Below are 21,115 nucleotides of genomic sequence, written 5' to 3'. Positions count from 1 at the left end.
GTTTCTGCTGGTACCGAAAAGGGAAATATATCTACAGACCCTCCAAGGAAAACGAAAAGAAAAATAAAACACTAATTTTCTGAATTTTGACAGCAGCATTGTCTACTTTGTGCTTTATTCATTTATTTATTATTTTAAAAGAAAAGGTCATTGATAAATCTGTTACAGTCTTATTTTTCTCTGGAAAATCAGCAGTGCAGATTGCTCTTTTTCAGCAGCACCCTACATCATTGTCACCCTTTCCCACACATTCACACCTGGAAGCAGTCCAGCAGAACCACACAAAGCAGCCTCACCGGAGTTGCTGTAAGTTAGATAAAACACTGTCACGCTTTATACTCACACTTTGCCGGGAGGCCGTAACCGCAGGTGATCTTGGCCTCTCCTGTCTCGCAGCCGTGGAGGGAAGCACACTCTTTTTTTAGCAGGGGACCTGCAGCGGAGTGGATAGCTCCGTCCACTGGAAAGGAAACAAAAGATTCAAGGTGTTGTCCTACTTATGTGAATCCCCTGAAATCTGACTGCTGACAGGAGCTGAAATGTTTCTGAAGTCCAGCAGACACATTTATTAGAGTGACAGCTTAGAGGTAAATGGACCTGGATAATGTCACCATTTGTGTGAATGGTTGAATCTCCTGTCATCTGCGGGCTGCTTCATAAGTCAAAGCATCTGTATCTCTGTATGTCACTCCATTTAATGGATTCTAGGGCTACTGCCTTGGTTAATTACTTGATTTAACTTGTTATTATGGACTCATCTGATTTGACTTTTCGGTCAATTAGTCGTTATTAATTAAATTTTCATAAATCTACATAATATTTATAAATGTGTATCTGTCTTTGATCCCCACCACATCTAAAGACCATGACTGTGTTCATTTCCAGGAGGGCAACGATGCAGCAAAAGCAATTTCATAGATGTGCCAATTACAGCTTCATTTTGAATTTACACCCCGAGCAGCCAGACATCTCAAATATTCAGATAGTCTTGATCTCAATAGCTTTATTACAATCATTCTCAGAGTTATGAACCGCGGAGAGCAGCTTTTAACAAAAATCTAAATTATATATCAATAAAAAAAAAAACAAGTATTATAAAAGCTCTTTTACATTTCACTTAAGCTTTCTATTGCCATAAAGTCAAGTCAAAGTTTATTTCTATAGCGCATGTAAAGCAAACCCTAGCTGGCGAAAGGGCTGCTCGAGTTATACAAATATAATCAACAGTCACTGAATCACAATAAATATAGAATAAAATAAAAACATCAAATAAAGCTAGAGTAAAATAGATCTAAAAATATATTTATATGATAAACTTTGCTTGCACAATAAAAGGCAAGAAATCCAGTTCAACCGGAGCATAAGGGCAGCAAAAATATATGAGTTTTGAGCAGTATAATTCAGAATAATCAAGGGTCTAGTGAGCTCTTCTGTGAAAAGGGAGGCTGTTCATACATATTAGGGCTAAAAGCGCTCTATCACCACATTGTATCATTGTAACACAATAAACATGAAGTGATTTGATTGGCTCACGGTCAAACAGAGTGTGTGACACAGTTTTAGAGCGGTTTTCTGAACATCTACCTGTAAAATCATCTCTCAAATGCGTTTTGTAGCCTTGTTGTGAAGTGTTTCTCTTTTATTTTCGTAAAATCAACATAATGATGAACACTAAGTATTGGGAGGCGTTTGGTGTCCTCGTCTGAAGGTTGGAAGAGGAGAGATGAAAGAGACTGGATATTATGTTCTTAGTTACTATGCACCACCACAATACCAAGAAGACATGTTTTTAACTGGTTTTCTAAATTTCTATGATTTTTTTTTTTTTTTCCACCTCGAGAGCTAACAAATCTACAGAATAATTTTTTTTTGTGTATTTATATTTTATTTTTTAAATGTATCTGCAGCTCTAAAGCAATTTGTCGAGGGGGGAGCCGTGGATTACGTTAAGTGATGAAAAGCACAAAAAACAATACAAGATAAGATACAGCAGTTAAGGTAATCCCAGAGTCACTCGGTGGAGAAATACAAATATATTCACCTTGTATTGAACACCTCTGTGGTCCATTAAACATGTATTTCTACTTAATGATACCCTCTACTTTGACTTCACTACCATGCAGAATTAAGTGTTTTGCTTCACATTTCGCTACATCTGAAAGACAGTTTTAATTAACAGCCACAGAGTAAACCATGTGTATTCTTGGTAATATCTCAGATATCCATGGGTTGTTAACAGTTCTGATGATCAGATGTCCTGCTTTGTGTGGGACTCCACAGCATTTTTACGCTTTACACAAAAAATGTAGACTATGTACAACAATTTGATTTGCTTTATGTTTCAAAACTCAACACTGCAGGACAAATGATTCTCTAAGAGCTGACTTTAATCAAAGGGCTGTGATGAAAGCAGCAAACGCTCGCATCCTTGAGACCGTTTGTTGTCAATCAAACCTCGCACACACGTCAAGTGCAGGTCACTCTACTTGCTGACCAGCGGGGACTACAAAATTAAGTCGAGTCATAATTCTTTGGGGGAGTAAATTTACTGTTTCACTCTAGTGAAGACGTGAAGATGTGAAGCGACGAGTACATGTGGCCCAGAAAGAGCTTTACTGACCTATGGACGCATCTCTGCTGAAACCCAAAGTTGATTACCAGAAAATAATGAAAAAGCAGCTGAAATACCCAGCATTTACCACCCTGCGCAGCACTCCCAGCTGTCAGCAAGCTGTGGCACTGAAGTAATAATCACGGATGTTTAAGGTTTAATCTGTAATATGCATAATCAATTAAGTGTGTGTGTGGAGTTTTTCTCTTCTAAGTTAGACATACTAAAATCTTTAATCTAAAAACTACTTAACATCATTAGAAACGTGTCCCACATTTTGGTTGGTTGGGAACTGGCTGAACTTTTTACAATTTCGTTTTAATGAATGCTTAAATGACTTAATATCTCATACAAAAACTGTGAACAGATTTGTGAATCTGAACTTTTATTCCTTTTTCTCCTTCATTATTACTCACACACCAGATTTTTTATTTTTTTTCCCCCAAAGTTCAAACCGGTCTCACACCACTCATGTGCTCAGTATGAGCTACCTAACGATGCCATATCCGCTCAATCAGAGAGACTAAATCCATTCTTATTTCAGATAATAATGATGTAATAACGTAGGATTTTTTTTTAATGCAGGACCTTTAATAGTAATGGAATATTTTTACATAGTGGTACTAATTAAGTGAAGGATCTAAATACTTTTTCCACCGTGGTGTGTAAAAACAAACAAATTGGTCATGTAAACAGATTTTAGAGGACAGGCTCGAAAGACTGTTCATATTGCAGCGTTATTGCATCAGAGCATGTTAACCACCATTAAAGTGATTTAACCTTCCACAGCAGCTGTTTTCCGGTGACTTCAAGACTCTACTTTTATGTTGAAAGAATATTGAGCGTTAACGGTGGAGTCTGGTGTAAACAGTTCATAATCAGCCCAGAATAAAACACATCTGTCAGGATTGGGCTTGTCACGGCACTCTGAGACTTGTCAGCACTCGGTGAAAATAGTACAAAAACACCCATCCATATGCCACAACTCAGCATGTCGGCCCGCAGTTCTCATCTCTGTCTGACTGTATCCAGACCAGCTGTTACAGCAGTGTGTGAGTGGCTCCAGGCGGGGGTTTGATGTTATTCGAACATTATTGTGTTAAGTTGGCATATTGCATGCGGTGCTGAGCTGTAGTGTGCCATGTCACGCTGTGCCAGGTTGGACTGGGACTACACTGCGGGCAAAGCACAAGTGTGAGGGTGTGACAGATGAACTCTGAACACTGGCTACCTCCTGAGGGTCCACCAAAGCAAGCTCAGATGTGTGAGCATGTGCGAGCGCACGAAATACCGCAGATGTATAGATCATTGTCGAAGCATACGTGTAACTGTGAAGAATTGTGTGAGCGCGATGTGGTTTGGGTGACACGTACACACACAGCGTACACCACAGCTTTGAAGCAGCCCAACTCTGAAATAGCAAACAGGTGTGATGAGAAGGAGAGATGGGAAGAAAAAGGAGGATGGAAGGGAAGGGAATAAGGGAGAGCAGCAGATGTAAAAATAGTTTGGAGAGAAAAAAGGCAACGTGTAAAAAAAAAAAAAAAAAAAAAAGATTCAAAAGGAATGGAAATTGAGAAGACTTCTGTTTCACGCTTAAAGTTTGACATATACATGAATGTTCATGATCACACATGTCTGAGTAAGCGTGGACTGCATAGCCCAGAGGCAGAAATGCTGACCCGACTACTGCTCTGCTCTCAGTCTCAGACACGCAGCGGCTTTTGTGTATGTAGCTGAAACACATAAGCAACAAAGCCTGCCACAACAACACACACAAGAGCACACGTGCATCGCTGGACATAGGTGTGAACTCTGACATTAAGTAAGACATGTCCTAGCAGAGACAACTTTTTGGGGAGTTTGGAGTTTAATAACATCTGTAAAGCCATGTGAGGGTAAAGGATGTCAAACCACTGCTCCTCCTGCATGCTACCACAACCGGATTAATGCATTGTTTGTGCAGCTTGATGAATTGATCCCCTTACATCACAGGCAAGGCCAGAGGGATGCTCTGGATGCTGATTCACTACTGGTGCCAACGAGGCTGGCTTACAGTGGGACAATGCTGGGATTTCTCATGGCCTGTAATGCATTACCTTGCCAGACGTACAAGATCAAAAACACAGAGGAATCTGTCTCTTTGGGCTGCAAAATATCAATTTGTGGTCAAATTAAAAATGTGGACCAATTAACAACTTGTTTCGGCCACAATGGGCTGGTTTTAATTGTGATTACACACGACAAAAGCAGCTTTGTTCACTGACTGGCTCCACTTATGGCAGATTGTCGGAAAAATGTCAGAACACTCGGGGTTAATTGCTCCTAACACTTTGGTCCAAGGCTACTGTAAACAAGTTTATGACCATGTAAAGGAGATCTCTCAGCATATTTACATAAGAATAGAAATAACTCAACCGTTCTGTTCGTCAGACCAAAACCTGACTATCAAAATACATGTAAACAAGCTAGATATGAACAAAACTGCACAAAATCAACGCTTTGAAAATCTGACACACACTCACCCAGATAATATGATCTGGATCAAGTTATTCCTGCACCTATACGTTCAACTAGACTTTAACTGGCTTAGGCGCTCTGCGCATGCTCCACAATTTCCATCCCAGGTTTCGAATCGGAAAGAAGGTTTTGAATCGAAAAGATGTTGGTACGCAGAAGAAAAAGAAGCGGGTAACAGCAAAGGATAACTACAAGGAACAGCATGTATCTTTTTGTAAAAACTGTAAAGCATACATCTGTTACAAAAAGCACAAAACTGTAAGGCTGTCCAATTCACAACTTAACAATTTCCACAAGCTTAATAGTTTGAAAGCTGTTTTGGTTCGTGTAAAAGATCAAACGGAGGAAGCCCAACACTAACAAACCGAAAGGGGCCGTATAGCCCCCCTAACATGACAGCATTGGATATACTGAACTCAATTCCCTCAACTGCATGTATACTGGGACAGTGGTCCAATCACAGGGCCAGATTGAACTCTGACCACAGCTTGACTCAATCTGTTAAAGTTAACATACTGTCTGATAATATCTTTAAATGTTCTCCAAACTAAATGTGTTGAGTGACCCTTTAGCCGTGAAAGACTGTGAAAACACAGAACCGATCGATACTGCCATCATAGTGTTTAAAAAGCTCCTCATCCATATAACTTGGAAAGGTGGCCTCATATGAAGAACTGTTTAATGAAAGGAAAAAACAAAGGAAAGAACAAATAATCCTGTATTCAGTATCTACCCCTATGTGTCTCTTAACATGTCTTTTGGGTTTAATTTAGGTGGACAACGGTAATAAAATTCAGGTGATAAGTCAGAGAGCATCTGCTCTAAATCCAAACAGTTTCTACCATCAGATGTGCAAGGTCACCTCTTATCTTCCATGATAAAATTCTTTTTTGTCTTCTGGTCCAGTCTCATGTGTTATATAGATATTGTGATGCAATGTATGATAAGGAATCTGCACATTTAGTTTAAAAAAAATTAAAATCTGCACTGTTCTATGTTACTTAAATGCCTCAAATTGGCTCAATCAGCTCTTGGGATTATGATTAAGGCCAGAATGCGATGCAGCTTCCTCTGTGGAGCTGACAGCAATCTCCTGATCCAAAGTCCCTGTGTGAAGTGACTATCAACATTTCTTATACCCCACTAGGGTACTAAGCAAACAAGGACAGCCAAAAAACATCCACAAAGAAACAAAAAAAATGTCACACAGAGATGCTGTTTTATCATCTCTGGGTAAGTGTTTTGGGCTTATGAAGGGCACATTCAACGACATCCAATGTTTTCTGCACTAAGGATCACAATGTCAGTCTCTCACAGGGCAGACATGGAGACTTTACAGCGGTGTTCTTGATGATTTTTTCATTTCATCCACAAACTGCAGCTATCACATCCTGTCCTTTTAATGGCAGATGAGGTCGTTTTGACTACACACTCACCATATTTGCTTTCACACGAATCACCCTCTGTGCATTTAGCTAAAGGAAGCTTTGAGGTTCTTCTGTTTAACTTAAATTGCTTCTTGACAAACAGAGATGAGATGGGTGGGGAAGGAATAAACAGTGCTCTTTCTCTATGGACACAGCCTGAATTGCTTCAGTACAGTTAATAAATACCTATAAACCCAATCAGCCTCTCTGTGACTCCCACCTTTCTATTGCAGAGAAACTATCCTCTCACGGCACTCAAAAAAAGACAATTTTAGCTTTTTCTACCAGGCTGTAGTAACTCTGACTCTGTGGGAGCTGGGGTAATAGCCCAGCAGGAGCACTACATGCCACTGAGTAGATTGAGACACTGTTCTGTCACTTCAATGCGGCCAAAAATACGAAGAAAGAATTCACGAGCAGAGGGAAGCATGCAAAAAAAGAGAAAAGCTACACCAGCAGTGAACTTTCAGAGTGGACACATATGCAGGTGTATCAGCACTCAAGCTCTGCTTGCAACCAAGAGTATTCATATGATCTATTACTTCTACAGAACACCATCTATTGTGTGAACTGCTTTCACAATTTCAGAAGCTGCTAAGAATTGCCCTGATCAGTCCTAGCATTAAAACTGCTGACAGGATTAATTCATAACATTAACCGTCTTGTTGAAGAGCAATGTTCTGCTGGAAACCTTTGGCCCTGACATTCATGTGGATGCTGCGTTGATACTCTGGTTTCCACCCACCCAAACATTGATGCAGACCAAGCACACCGTCTCCATGGTAACAGCACTCCTCCAGCAGGACAACGCACCCTGCCACATGACAAAAACAGCTCAGAAACGGCTCGAGGAGCACAACAACAACCCCAAGGTGTTGACACGGCTTCCAGGCTCCCCAAATCCCACTCCAATGGAGTGTCCACACAAAGGATGCACAGGAGCCCACAAAACCCAAATCATCCGCCGACACAGTTTGTGCCCATACCCTGACAGGTCAGAGCACAGTCTTAAGGAGAGGCGGTTTAAATGTTGCGGCTTCTCAGTGTATTTTAGACATTTTTACTGCGAGCTCCTCCAGAATTGATGCTCATCATTTATGGACTGCATCTATAATGTATTTGCAACTCTTGGTTTTTACATGGCTCTAGGAGCAGCAGTCAAAAGTTCAGCAGGTTACTAACTGCACTATCTTAACCACCACTGCACAGATTGACATGATCATATTTTACAGACTTTTACAGTCGGATGGATTCTGATTACTTTAAAGGTTCTTTCATGGTCCAGCTGTGGGTTCTCAGATGGTTCTAAGGGTAAAATCTGTTAGTAACTACAGCGTGGCTCACCACACAATTTGAAACATAAAAAACAATCATTTCATAATTGTGGTGATCCCTTAACTTTTCTTTGATTTATGACCATACTTCTTAAAGCTTGGGACCTTCAATGTCTGGTCCAAGATATTGCATGTCTCCTATAAGCCTGTGGTGGGGGGTGCAATGTGCTTTGCACCATCTGTTTGGACTGCAGCATCAGAGCTAGAGACTCAGGAAAACTGAACAAACTGAGAAAGAAGGCCGGGTCTGTGTTGGGGACTGAAAGATGAATGCTCCAGAAGTTCATGAACATAATGGACAATGCTGCTCACCCTCTACCCTACAGAGTAATGAAACAATGGTGTGTGTTCAGTCAGAGGCTTCCTCAGCTCAGTAAAGAAGCTCATTCCTGCCAGCAGCAATAGCTATACACCATAACATCTTGTAATGAAAAACAAGGCTTTTAAAAATGAAAATAAATAAATAAAGTACAGAACATTATAAATTCTCTTCAGGATTGATTGATGTCAGTATTTAATGTTAATTACCAAATGTAAGCTCATTAACATGTTAAACTAACACGATGAACATAGTGGATACTGTAGTCTATTAACAGAGAGCGTAAAAACCACAAAAGCAAAACCACACGGAGCCTTGAAAAGGCAAATTAGTCCCTAACCTCTGAGAGGTTATACAATTAGGCTTCAGTAATGTTGCTTTTGAATTTTCACTGTAGTGGCTTTTATGGTTTGAATTGAAATGAGAACATGGTTAAATTTAGCAATGACCAACTGTGGCTGAAGGTTCTGTAGAAAAACTGTAGCTATATTACATGGAGAAATACATTATTTGATCAGTCTGTTTGAAATCATTATGATCACAAACAAAAGAGTACACAGAGTGTAGAGAACAGATAAGGTTACACACATACATGCTGCAAAGCATCTAATTAGAATGAAACTCTTGACATGTGAAAACTAGGCCTGCCCATACAGAAAATAACAAAAACAATTGTTTTCCCCTAACTTTATTCCAAACACAACAGCACATTGTCCCACTTCATCCACTGACAATCTACAGGTGGAGAGTGAGAGTGGACCTTTACAGCTCAGTTCAAAATACGCCATCCAAGAGCAAACCAAGAGGCTGCAGCTAAAACTATAAGAGAGATCGTTACAGTAAGGAATGCAGCATGTTTAACAATCCTAAACCCTAAAAGATGTCTAACAAAAAGAATCCATCAAAGGCCAATTCTGTTTGAGCACGCACAGAAAAAAATATTCATTTCAATCAGAGCGCAACAATCAGATGAGTTAGGTGCATATGTGGAATACATTTAATACATTCTCCTCATTAATCTAATATGTGGATACATTTTCCTGTTGGTCAGATGAGTAAAAAGTTTACGTCTCCCTCCTTGATACGATTAAAAATAACCGAGCCAGACTGGATCAGTCTGATCTGATTCAGATGTTTACGTGACATTTTTATTTTGATTAGAGCGCTAATCTGATTAAACATTATCCATCGAAACACAGATACTGACAGCCAGTGCGAAGCTCTCGGGTTTGTTGCATCTTACGAGGAGTAAAATCTATGTGACGATAACATTGCTGCAGTTTCAATTCTCCAAAAGCGGAGCTTACTCATCTATCAAAGCTGAACAGAAACAACAACTCCTATCATGACTTCGTCATAATATCAAGACTTTCAGCTAAAGCTCTCTGCTACAACAAACATAATCTTTGAGCAATTTCTTGCTAGTGCTATAACAAATTAAACAAATGGATCGGGGAAGACGTGGTGAGAACGCAGCCGTGGGTCTTTAGGAAGCTGTCTTTGCTCCTTTCATTATTCAGAAACGCTGTGAAGACTTGCTTTAATGTCCCTGTTGCCTTTCAACTGGAAACTAAAACCAAAAGCTGCACCAGTTAGCACTGAAGAGATATTTTTTACTGACGTACAGTAAATGTTGTAGTGAAATGGTGACTGTCTCCACTGAGAAAAACTATTATATTACGCATATAGCCAAGTCATGGCAGGTGCTGTATTCTATAGTGTAGTGTACATGCAGTAAACTCTATTACAATATATCTCTTAGGCAATGAAGAGAACCATAAAGTAGAGTAAATTAGGAGCCATTTCAGAATTTCTTTTGCTTTTATTTTTGACAACATCATATCAGTTTGTAAATTTGTACCTTGTGGACCGCATCACTAAATTTCTTATTTAATGTGCATGTTTTTAGCTTTGCGTTAATTGACTTTCCCTTATGTATACTTCATTTAGGCAGTGAGACACACACACGAGTATCAGTGTGGTGTCAAAGGATACTGGTTGTTCATACTCCACTGACTCTGTCACATGCAAATGGACCACCAAAACAAGTCAACAATCAGCCATAATTGGCAACAACTAATGCCACCAACAGACCTCAACAAATTAATGAATTAGTCATGAATTTAATTCATATTACTAGACACTGAAAAAATCCTAAGAAGTGTCAAACTCATTTCCATATTAAAAGAACAACATTCATTATTTAGCCTTCATTAACATAGAAAATATCACATCAACGTTTTCTGCCACTGAAGCGTGGCCTTCCAGTGAAGGAGAGATGGAGGCTGGCAAACGACACAAGAACAAAAAAATGGCAAGATGGAGACACACAGACAGAAAGAGACGAGATTGGAGAGCACAGTTGGACTAAGAGAAATGAGTTTGGAAAGGGATCAAGTGTAAAAAAAAAAAAAAAAAATGTTTTTAAGGGGGGGAGGGGGGGGGTGTAGGTGAGGAGAGTGGGTGAGGCTAAAAACAAAAGGGGAAGAGATTAATGCTGAGCAACGGGTCCATGAGGAGAATGTATTAAAAGGATAAAATGCATGGACAAATACAGGAGGAAGGAATAAATTATCGTTAGTGTTTTGGCTTCTTTAGACTAGTGAACAGCCAAGTAGCAGGCGGCTGACCACTTTAGGTGTCATCGTGTCTTTCTCACAGGCTCTACACTGACCGACTCTAGGAAGGAGGGGACTGCGAGGTGATAATTGGCGATATGCTTACCTGGCGATGAGCCTGCAAACCCCCCCAGCAGGGTGCACACACTAGCCTGTAATATTAGATTGCCAGAACAAGCTTTACCTCCTGCAAACCCCAACCAACCACCATTTGCAACACAAACACACACACACACAGGTAGATTGACATTAGAATAAAACCAATCCCGATGACTCCACTCTAGAATACTAATACGCCTGCCCTTGCCAGCTGACCTCTGATAGGCCAAACAGCCTGTCTGTCAAACTAATGGGGTGGAACACTGGCATATTGCTTTCCCACAATCCCTCAGCAGAGCCGGGACACTCATTTACTTCAGTCAGCTTGTTGCCAAGGCAACATTTAGGATAGGTCTGGTGTTGGACGGATGAACAAACATACACAGCGCTTCACATACAGCTCTGTATATGCACGCACAAACAGTCCAACCTGTTACGTGATATAACATACACACACAGGAGCAAAGGAGACTGTTACTAACAGCAGGGAAATAAACACATTTATGAGAGCGGTTAAGGCACAGACAGCACGGTGTGCATGTTGAAAGTGCACAAAGCGGTCTTTGCCACTTGTCTTATCTCTGCGCCCCAAAACCAATTTTCCACTCTCTTCCTTCATTCACAATACATGCTTTCTTGTTCATTTGTTCTGAGAAGCGAGCAGACAAGCCTATTTTTTTGCCTGCATTACTCTCCTAAACCAGACGAGGAGAAAGCAGAGAAAAGGCTGCAGTCACACAGGGACCACTTTCAGTGCAGGGTATCAAACCCCATCCTCGCTCTTGGGGATTGATTATAGATGTCAGCTCACACAAATTCAGTCTGGCTTTTCAGTTCAGCAAGAAATCCAGATGGAGTCAATCCTGTCCTGTATTTTTTTTCCTGGATCAAATTAGAAAAATGTAAGAAGGCTGAATTTTAATTGGAACTCTGCTCATCTGTTTTGCACTGAGTCTGGACATCGGAAAACACCTAAACCAATCATACAGGCTTGGTCGGCATCCTGTGCACCCTGTTCCTGCAGACCCAGAGAAGGGACTGTGACCAGTTTCCTGCATTTGTCTGAAACTGGGTCTCTGATCAGTAAAGATGTCAACAAAAAATGCAGTCTAAATTTTAGGATGTAACAAAATAAAGCACTCAAATATTTATCAGAAGTTTTTGCTCGGTTGTTGTGATGTCCTATTTTTGTCGGCTTTATTTAACTTTTTTTTACAAGATCTAGAGGTCTTGTCTTAAGTTAATAGTTACAGCTAATAATAGTTAAGTAATACATTTGTGAAAAATCTGTAAATCTGAGTCTAGGTCAGAAAAAATGCACAAAGTGGACAGAGACTGGGTGGTATAGAGGGTTAATGGGGGTCAAGATCCAGTTCTTAATGATTATGAGACAATCCCCTCATACAGAGAAGGACAAAGTCCACAGCTGTTTTTCAGGAAAAACCCATCTTGTGTTAAGCTGTAAGAGTTAGCCAGATCAGTTGGGGGTTTTTTCTATCCAATTTTGATTCCAGAAAGTAATGTTCTTCCACTGTCTCGGTGTCTTTCACACAATGTGACACTGTTCATAGAGCAGTTCACAAAGCCAGTGTGTAATAAAGGGACTTTGGGAAATACTTACCAATCCAATACTCTGAATCAGTATCAGGCTGATACTGCCCCTATTAAGCAGAATGAGTATCAGCCAGATGAGGCCAGTTCACTTTAAATACTAAACAAATAATGCCACTGTAAGAGCTGGAGTCTTCTTTTAGCTACAACTATTCAATCATGGTGAGAAACTGACTCCATTTTTTGGGCCAAGGCAGTTTCGAAGCAATTCATTTACTGGGGAATTGCCAGTTCCAGCAGATAAACTAAGCTAACGTATCAAGTGATAATGAGAAAAAGGTTGATGGGTAAGTCCCATAAGGGTATCCCCTTAACTCAGACCATCAAAGCCTCATATAGTCTAATAGTGCCTCTGTCATAGCAGACTCCCTTTAAAGAGGTGCCTCTTATAGCCTGTACGGACACGAGGAACTCTTTCCACGCAGGATAATGTCATTTAAAGTGAAGATTAATTGTCAACAATTTCATGCCAACATAACACCTATTTCACATTGCCCCAAAAACCTGTAACATCCACAAACATCTGTGTGTAATCAGCATCGTATGACCCGGTAGTAGTTGCAAGATTTTTGCAGCATCGATGGGAATATACTGACGGTGCCACACTGTGGGCTACAGGAGTGAGCACAGCTTAATCTTTCCACAGAGAAAGACTAAATCTAACGGTCCAACCATTGGATTGGTACCAATGGAGGCTGTGAAACTGACAATAACTCGTGGACAATAAGAGAACATGTGGATTGCTTTTGCCTTAGCTGGTCCCACTGCATTGCCTTCACATTCACACAAGCAGACAAAAAATCAGAAACTAGCCTGTCTATCTCTCAAAGTTTTTATTTCTGTGAGCTCCTTAGGGGAATCTCCTTTATTTATTCAGTTGCCATGAGTTACCACACAATGTATTAACCAGATACAGTGGTCATTAACTGTATCTGCTGTCTGGAGCAGAGCAGCATGTGCACAGTAGATTTGAGCTGAAAACAAATGCCTTGAGGATAAGAGTGGACCAAAACAATAAAGCCGCGAGCTGAAGAACAACACTGAAACTCGCCACTAAGTTTTAAAACAAAGGGGAACTGAACACTCATGTGATAACTATCTCAAAGTTCACAACTACAAGAAGGATGCTTTCATTTTGTCCTTTGATATATTGTTAGGGTAAAGTGACCATAAGAAAGCGGTGAAGCAAGTCTGTTGGTTCTACTGGAGCAGGTTCATAAACTGTCTACCCCCGTAACAAACTGTACTGACACCTTCCTCTGTTGTGCTTCAAACTGAAAAAGACACTGCCGTTTCCAACCTTGAAAATCATTTACTGTGTCTTGAAATATAGTGAATAGGCTTGACTTCTCATCCCTATAGAGTGCTAACGTTTAACTGAGGACTGAGGACATTTCTGTGGAGGACACAAACCTGTGGAAAAACACTTTAATTATCATTTTAACTGCATTTATTCAACAGTCAAGCAAACGTACAATACAAATACAAAAAAGTATATCATGGCTTGTAAGAATGTAAATAAAAGCAGATTTAAACGATTTGCAAATGATTCAAACCATTAATCATGCCTTGGTTATCTCCCAAGGACAGAGCAGGAGAAGGAGACAGCGGGAGATAAATAAACACAATAAGATATCACAGATATCAACCGAGCACGTCAGCTCACAGAGCAGCTTTTCACATCCCCTCAATTCCTCATATATGAGCTGATGCCCAGAGAAGGCTGCCATGGTTCTGGTTCTTGTTTACATAGTTTTTTCTTGAGACTGGCAGAGTGTTAGCATGGCCTCGTCCATTCAGTACAGATATTTTTCTAGATTCTTTGAAGCTTTTGGTAATGTTGTGTTCAGTGGAAAATTAAATTCCCCAATTCTTTTTCTCATGCTTAAATTGTTGAAATGTTCGCCTATGCAGTCCTTCAAATTGGTGCCTTGACTTTCTGATGTCACTTGAGGCTAAAAAATATAACTATACTGAACTGAAAGGCTTACAGTGATATCCATTTTACACCTAATCACTTCTTTGACCTGTTGCCAACCAACTTAATTAGATGTGAAATGCTTCATTAGGTGCTTTTCTTTTTTTTGAATACACTATTCCAGTCTTTTGTTGCCTCTGTCACAGGGTCTTCTGAATTGCCCTTGGACAGAGGCATTTAAAAGAAACTGATTAATAATAAAATGGACCTGTTTACTTTCTACCATTTTCATTCAAGTACAGAAAAAAACCCTCTGGATTCCGTTTTCCTTGATATTTTACACCTCCCGCCAACTTTTTGAAAACTGGGTTGTTTGTTAGTTTGACTTTTGAACAAAGTTAGAGCTGGTACAGATTAAACTTCTAGGTTACCATATGTCAGCCTGGAAACAGGTTTGCATGTGCATGACTATATATAGTTAGACGATGCATACATGTACATGCATGTGATAACTCTCTGGCTGGTCAAACCTCCTGTCCTCATCTGGACTTTCTTTTCTATTCATAAAAATCAATCAAAGCGGTGAAACCTTGAAACAGCAGATAAGCTCCGAAATAAATGAGAAACAGCGGCGTGTGGACATAAAAAAGGTTAATTTCCTGCCCTTGAATTTGTTGTTGATATGCAGCCCGAGCTCAGCACCGCTCCAGATTGAAGTGCGAAAACAATGTCGGCAGGTGTGCGTTTGATCTACCTGAATGACATTTACCCAGGTACCCTTGAGACTGAGTGAGCACTGTAAAGATCTTTTGTTGCCTCACCTCTGATGGGAAAAAACAGTTTTCTAAAGTTGAATGAATGAATGCTTGGTTTTCAGCACAGAGTGTTATCCTGGCAAATGGAGATGTATACCAAATGTTTTTTTGTGTTTTCCCCCCCCTACCTGTCTCTGCTCTTGTATCCGTCTATCCCTAGCGACTGCCCTCCCAAACAACATTGGACTGTCGCTGCTTTTGTCTTTCTTGTCTTCTCACTCCAAGAATCACTTCCCTCCCATTTCTTTTGTTTGCTCCACTCTTCCCCTCATCTCTCCCTTTACCTGTCTCTAATTAACACCTACTATAGGCTCTATCTGCCTTGGTAAACCCCCAAGGACAGAGCTGGAAAAGGAGATGGCAAGAGGGAAATAAATACAACAAGACATCAGAGAGATCTACTGAGCAAGAGAGAAACGAGTATAAAGTGACACAGAAACCGATGAAAGCCAGAATCCGATGTTTCTTGGATATGCAGACTCCTCCGGTCGATTTTTTAAACTAAAACAGATGCTGTGGTTCAAAAATATAAATTTAAACATTGTTAAACATCGTTAAACAACACACAGTAAACTTGCTTTGCATGGTTTCTAATGCACACAATCACCAGCTCTGTTTGCAAAGCTATCAGGGACCTCAGGACATCATTAAACAACACTGTAGTTTGAGGTGCCTCACTGTATGTGATTATGTGTATGTGAAGTGACAGCATAAGAGTGTGTGGCCTGTTTTATGGTTTGAGGCTCAGCTGGTGTTTATCAGTTAGGATGGAGCATTTTTGTGCGTCTCTCTGTGTGCACACGAAGGACTTCAACAGATCATTTCAGGCAAGCAAACACGCTGTTATAAAGTGACATGCGAATGCACATCCACACAAATGCACACACACATACTGGTGTGCCACTCAATATTTCACCACAGAGACTGAAGGGAGAGAAAAAACACACACACGCATGCAGAGTGAAAGGTTAAAAATGGCAGTGCAAGCGAGTTGGTCTGAAAAGCTGACGCTGTTTGACCAAATGAAGACAAAGAAAACAACCACAGGCAAATGCACCGCCACCCAAATTTGCAAGCATTAACACACACACGGGTCGAGTAAAGTGTGTGCGCACGTTTTTCAGCGAATGCGGCCACTGCATTAGCAGTGTAGATTTATTACAAATATCGATTAACCACGGACGTCTAAACATCACACGCACAGAGAAAAGCACTGAGTCAACAATGCACTGAAAAATGACCACAACGATAAATTATCAACCATAGACTTCACACCTGTGCGCACAAACATGAAGAAGCACGAGCAGACAGACACACTGAGCAGCATGCAAAAGCAATGTGAACACCTGCCACAGCATAGAGCTACCTGCTACCAAACACAAAGGGAAACACAGGCCGAAACCACAGAAAGGACATAAAACACACCCACATTTTTGGCAAGCAAATAGCACTGCGTCATCGGATTAAAAGGACTATTTTTTAAATTATCTGGTGTCCACAGAAGACTTTTTGCACAACAAAAAATATGCCATTAAATTAAAAGCTGAGCCCTGCAAGTGTCTTGGCAAGCACTCGAACCAACACAACGGGAGGATCAGACAGGTTGTGACTCACCTCCACCTCCTCCGAGCAGAGTGTTGTTGGCTGAAAGAGAGACGAGAAAGAAGAAATACTGAATATAATATACTGAACATAACTGTACTTTATGCAATTCAATGTCATGAATGTGGGTTTCACTTTCTCAAACCGAGATGAAATAATGATTAACAGAAAACACATGATCGCATTCACCCAAAAATGCCTCCACTGTACACGTGGCGACGGTATGCATCTCCATTGCTGGTTTCTAATCTTTTAGCCTATGAAAAGTATTAGGACCCATTAGATCATCAAACTGTCATCAAAACCTCACAAACCCCACCATCTCCACCGTAAATACACACGGAAGACACAAAGGTAAACTATGACAATTTCGTTTGACTTCACGAGCTTTGACAAGAGCATTTAACTATCTTAACAACTCTTTATTTCTAATTTTCTGGTAGGGCACTAAATATTGACATATGCCTGTGACTGAGACATGCTTTATGTTAGTCTGAAGCAGACGCATTTTGGATTGTTCTAGTTCTGCTGGATAAACTGATTAATATTTAACCCTGTGGTTCTCAGACTTTTTCCACTCTGGTCCACACCTTCACCAGAGCTTGAGTTTTCACTATTTCTGTATTGATAATTAAAAGGATTGTGGAGAAATTAAAAGTTGGTTAAGTTTTGTTAAGTCAAAGTATATTATTCAGGGGAACCCAACCCTAACCTTTGACCCTGAATCACAGCCAAACTCCTGCATGTCTATTTATCTCAAATGAGTTTTTCTTTCTGGCTGCAGTGGCTTCGTGTCCTTCCAGCCTGCGCAACAGTTGACGGACCGCTGGAATAATCAATAATGAAGATAACTTCTCGCGGCAGCCCTAATAATAATAATGATGAATCCAAAATGAGGGATTAAACAGAGCTGAAATCAGGGTTACAAAACCAGCAGTAGAGCAATGTCTAATCTGCGTACAAGTATCAGTGCTACGAATAAACAAACAACAGTTCAGCTGATCAACAGAAAACTGATTCTCGTACTTAATGATGCTGTCATTTTGTCAAAGAAACACACCAAGCAAATGCGGGGAAATTCTGTCTGTAATTGTTATTAATATGGAATTGCTTGTATCAGTTGGTACACTTTTTCCACACAAACAATAAATGCATTTGACCCACTGTTTAGATGCCTCGTTGGTAACAAAGATCTTCTTTCTCCCTAAATTCTGACCTTTAAAAACATTACGTCACCTTCTTGTTACATGCGAGTTCGGAGCTTAACTTTAGTGGCAGTGTTTTGTGTGTGTTTATGTGAGGGAGTGCTGCTAAGAAACTGTCTTCTCTGAAATTCTGCATCCACTCGGGGAAGTTTTGGTTTGCAAAATAAGAAAAGAAGAAAAAAAAAAAACCCTGAGGCTTTGCATATATTCAAGTGCTGAGAGTATAAAGTATCTCAACGTTTATCCTCCAGAACATGATCTGTTTTTGGTGTCAGCACCTCTTATCGGGACTGGTTCTCTATCCAGGTCCTCGAGGGCTCACAGCAGTGCTGGCTTTGCCAACTTTTCATTCACCTGGCATCACTGGGCTAACTCTGTCCCTGATTTGATGGATAGAATAAGACCCAGCAGGTTCCGAGTGCTGCCAGTGAGGACTGAGAGGCAGAGCACATTGTGAGCGAGTGACTTCACTGCCTAAGAAAAGCTTATGAATAAACTTGTGCCGAGACTACAGTCCAACGAGATCAAAAACACCTCTGCGAGAAGAAACAGACAATATGATTGTCTTTTAGTGATGAAAAAGTCATTCATAAAGCAACCTTTCACCTGAATAACAAGAAGACTTGACAAAATAACAATCTTGTGAGCTGGTTTAATAAGAAGGCAACAGGGACAGGGAATTTATGCTTCTGGCTGGCCGGTCAGCTTCCTTACTTGTTTAAAGTCACTGCTTATGCTTTCAGAGTAAACTGCTGGCAGGTTATTAAGCTTGGCTGTTACTGCTTTTGACATATGCGATACCCAAGTGTTTTTCTCACCCACATATCCATGAATGTGTGGAGTCATTAGCGTTAGCCAGAGGACATTTGCAATGCTTCCAGGAAACTGCAACCTGACCTTAAAGCCATAGAAAATCCTGTTTTTCTTTTCCTGCTCATACACACGACTTTGGATGTTGGGATCCAATCTTGTTGTGAGATAATCTGTAAAGCTCATAATCACTCTAAGAGGGGCAGTTAAAAAATTCTGTCAGAAAACACCGGGAACATCTTTCACTTTAAATACTACTTGCTAGAAGGCATCGAACCAGCTGCGGTTGTGTACTAAGTTAGCTGCACAGCAGAAGGAAGGGGAGGTCTCAAATACTGTTCTGTTCGAAGAAGTTTCAACCTTTACATTTTCCTTATTCTGCACCGGCTCATTAATGGTAAGTACCACAAATGTTCAGCCTTTAAACACTCTACACCTCACTGTAGTATCTCACTAACATCTCCCAAAGCGAATAACTCTACATTAGTTTAAAATGTGCTGCTCCATGTCGCTTTCTTAGAAAAAAAAGCAAACAGCTTGCCAGAGAGCTGATAGATATTTGCATCCTTACTGCTCACTAAAGCTGCTCATCATTAAATTGTAAACCTGCAGTAACTGAGGTTTTGTCCACAACATTTGCACATCTTATTTCACTTTGAAAAAAAAAACAATAGCAATATCCTAGCGTACTGTGAGCTGAGCCCAGAGATTTAGCACAATTTTCACAGTTGTCTCTAACCTACTCGTTGGGGAACTTTCTGGCTCCATAGCATCCCCAAGTTCACCCCGCAGACGGTAAAAAGCACAGCACATTATAGATGTAGCCGCCTTGATGCAACCTTTCTTAGCTATCTTTGATTAAACCTTGAGTTTGCCAAGTGACATTTTGGGAGCAACATCCATAGGATTGAAAACCCCAGAATACTGTGAACATTATCCTCAACCCAAATAATGCTTAATAAAGCTTTAAACCTCTAGATCATTAAAACAGATGACTTGCCAAATTAAATTAAATAAAAATCAACCCCTGTACATTTGTCATAAATAGGGTTATTAGCTCTAGAAACTAAAACCTATATTTATACCAGCCTGCGAACATGCTTTCTGCAGTAAAGCTGGATGTTTCAGTGGGGCTTCAGTAAGCCGCGAGTGGCCATTAGGAGGATTTTTGGCACTGCTATGGTGGGCTTTTTTTCTTTTTTTTAACCGCCAGGGAAATTGCTGCTTGGTTCACCAGTACCAATTGTGTTTGCCTTCTGTTTGGTGCAGACAGGTAAAATACAGGACTGTGGAGCCGCCAGCTGGAACTGAACACAATTCCATAAACGGGGTGTGGGTGAAAACAGAAACAAGAGAGCAGTGTTGCGGGGCAACCCATACGCTGAGTGGTTGAGAGCTGAAACCACACTAATGAAAATGCCCTCAGCAGCGGGGTCTCAGCGTCATACCTGGCCAGCCGGGGCTTTGATGCATGCCATTTCCCTACGTTCTCTCCCACCTTTTCTGCTTGTCTCAGTACAGTAACAATCCAATAAAGAAAAAGGCAAAATGCCAAAAGGAACTCTTCTTCACTGCAAAGTTACAGGGCAGAGAATCGGAGGAGCTAATTAATATGTTTCACAGTCAACAGGAACCATTCAGTAAAAAATTATTACTGGGGAGGCTGACTGACATGATTGTTATCTAATATTAAGCACTTAGTCATATATGGTATGTTACAATATGTTTGTGTGGTTTATTAGAAAGCCTTTCCCACTGTACATCTTCACTGAACACAATACTGATCATATACCAGATCAGATAAGTTGACCATAGTCCTTCTCCCCATTTTGCCTTTTTATTCTTCAGTCTAAATATGTAATGAAATAGCAACTACAGTTAGCTTCGTCAATTCAGCTGACATCTGTCCTGACAGTTATACAGGTTCTAAACATAAATATTTATTAAACTAACCAATTTAACTATATTTTAATCAAGTTTTGTGTAAATTTTCAATGGAATATGCAATGGAACTTCAGAGTAGGGTAATACTGTCACTTACTTGTGTTTTTGCATCTTTTTACAACAGCGGTTACCTCATAATGTGGAAATATATTTCTCCAACTGCTTCTTTGCTGTGTACTTCAGATATTGCTGTGTCAGCTAATGGCCAATATGTTTTATATGTCCATTACAATAAAACCTGGTGAACACACTTGCAGAGTCACAGTGATTTCCTCTGGTAGA

General features: G+C 40.3%; 1 protein-coding gene across 3 annotated transcripts in view; it reads right to left on the bottom strand.

Moving 5' to 3' along the window:
* macrod1 (mono-ADP ribosylhydrolase 1) overlaps positions 1-21,115 on the bottom strand; it is a 121,872-nt gene that overhangs the window by 37,417 nt on the left and 63,340 nt on the right. For 2 of the 3 annotated variants that reach the window (XM_072395577.1, XM_072395576.1), the window contains exons 4-5: positions 16,887-16,916; positions 344-460 (exon numbers count right to left, since the gene is read on the bottom strand). In XM_072395577.1, the coding sequence (XP_072251678.1) occupies positions 344-460; positions 16,887-16,916 (147 nt within the window). The remainder of the gene's footprint in view (positions 1-343; positions 461-16,886; positions 16,917-21,115) is intronic. The other variant, XM_072395578.1, reaches the window with a different exon arrangement.

Source organism: Leuresthes tenuis, unplaced genomic scaffold (assembly GCF_036924035.1).
Source record: "Leuresthes tenuis unplaced genomic scaffold, fLeuTen1.0.hap1 SCAF_11, whole genome shotgun sequence".
Taxonomy (NCBI): domain Eukaryota; kingdom Metazoa; phylum Chordata; class Actinopteri; order Atheriniformes; family Atherinopsidae; genus Leuresthes; species Leuresthes tenuis.
This window is presented reverse-complemented; position numbering and strand designations above follow the sequence as displayed.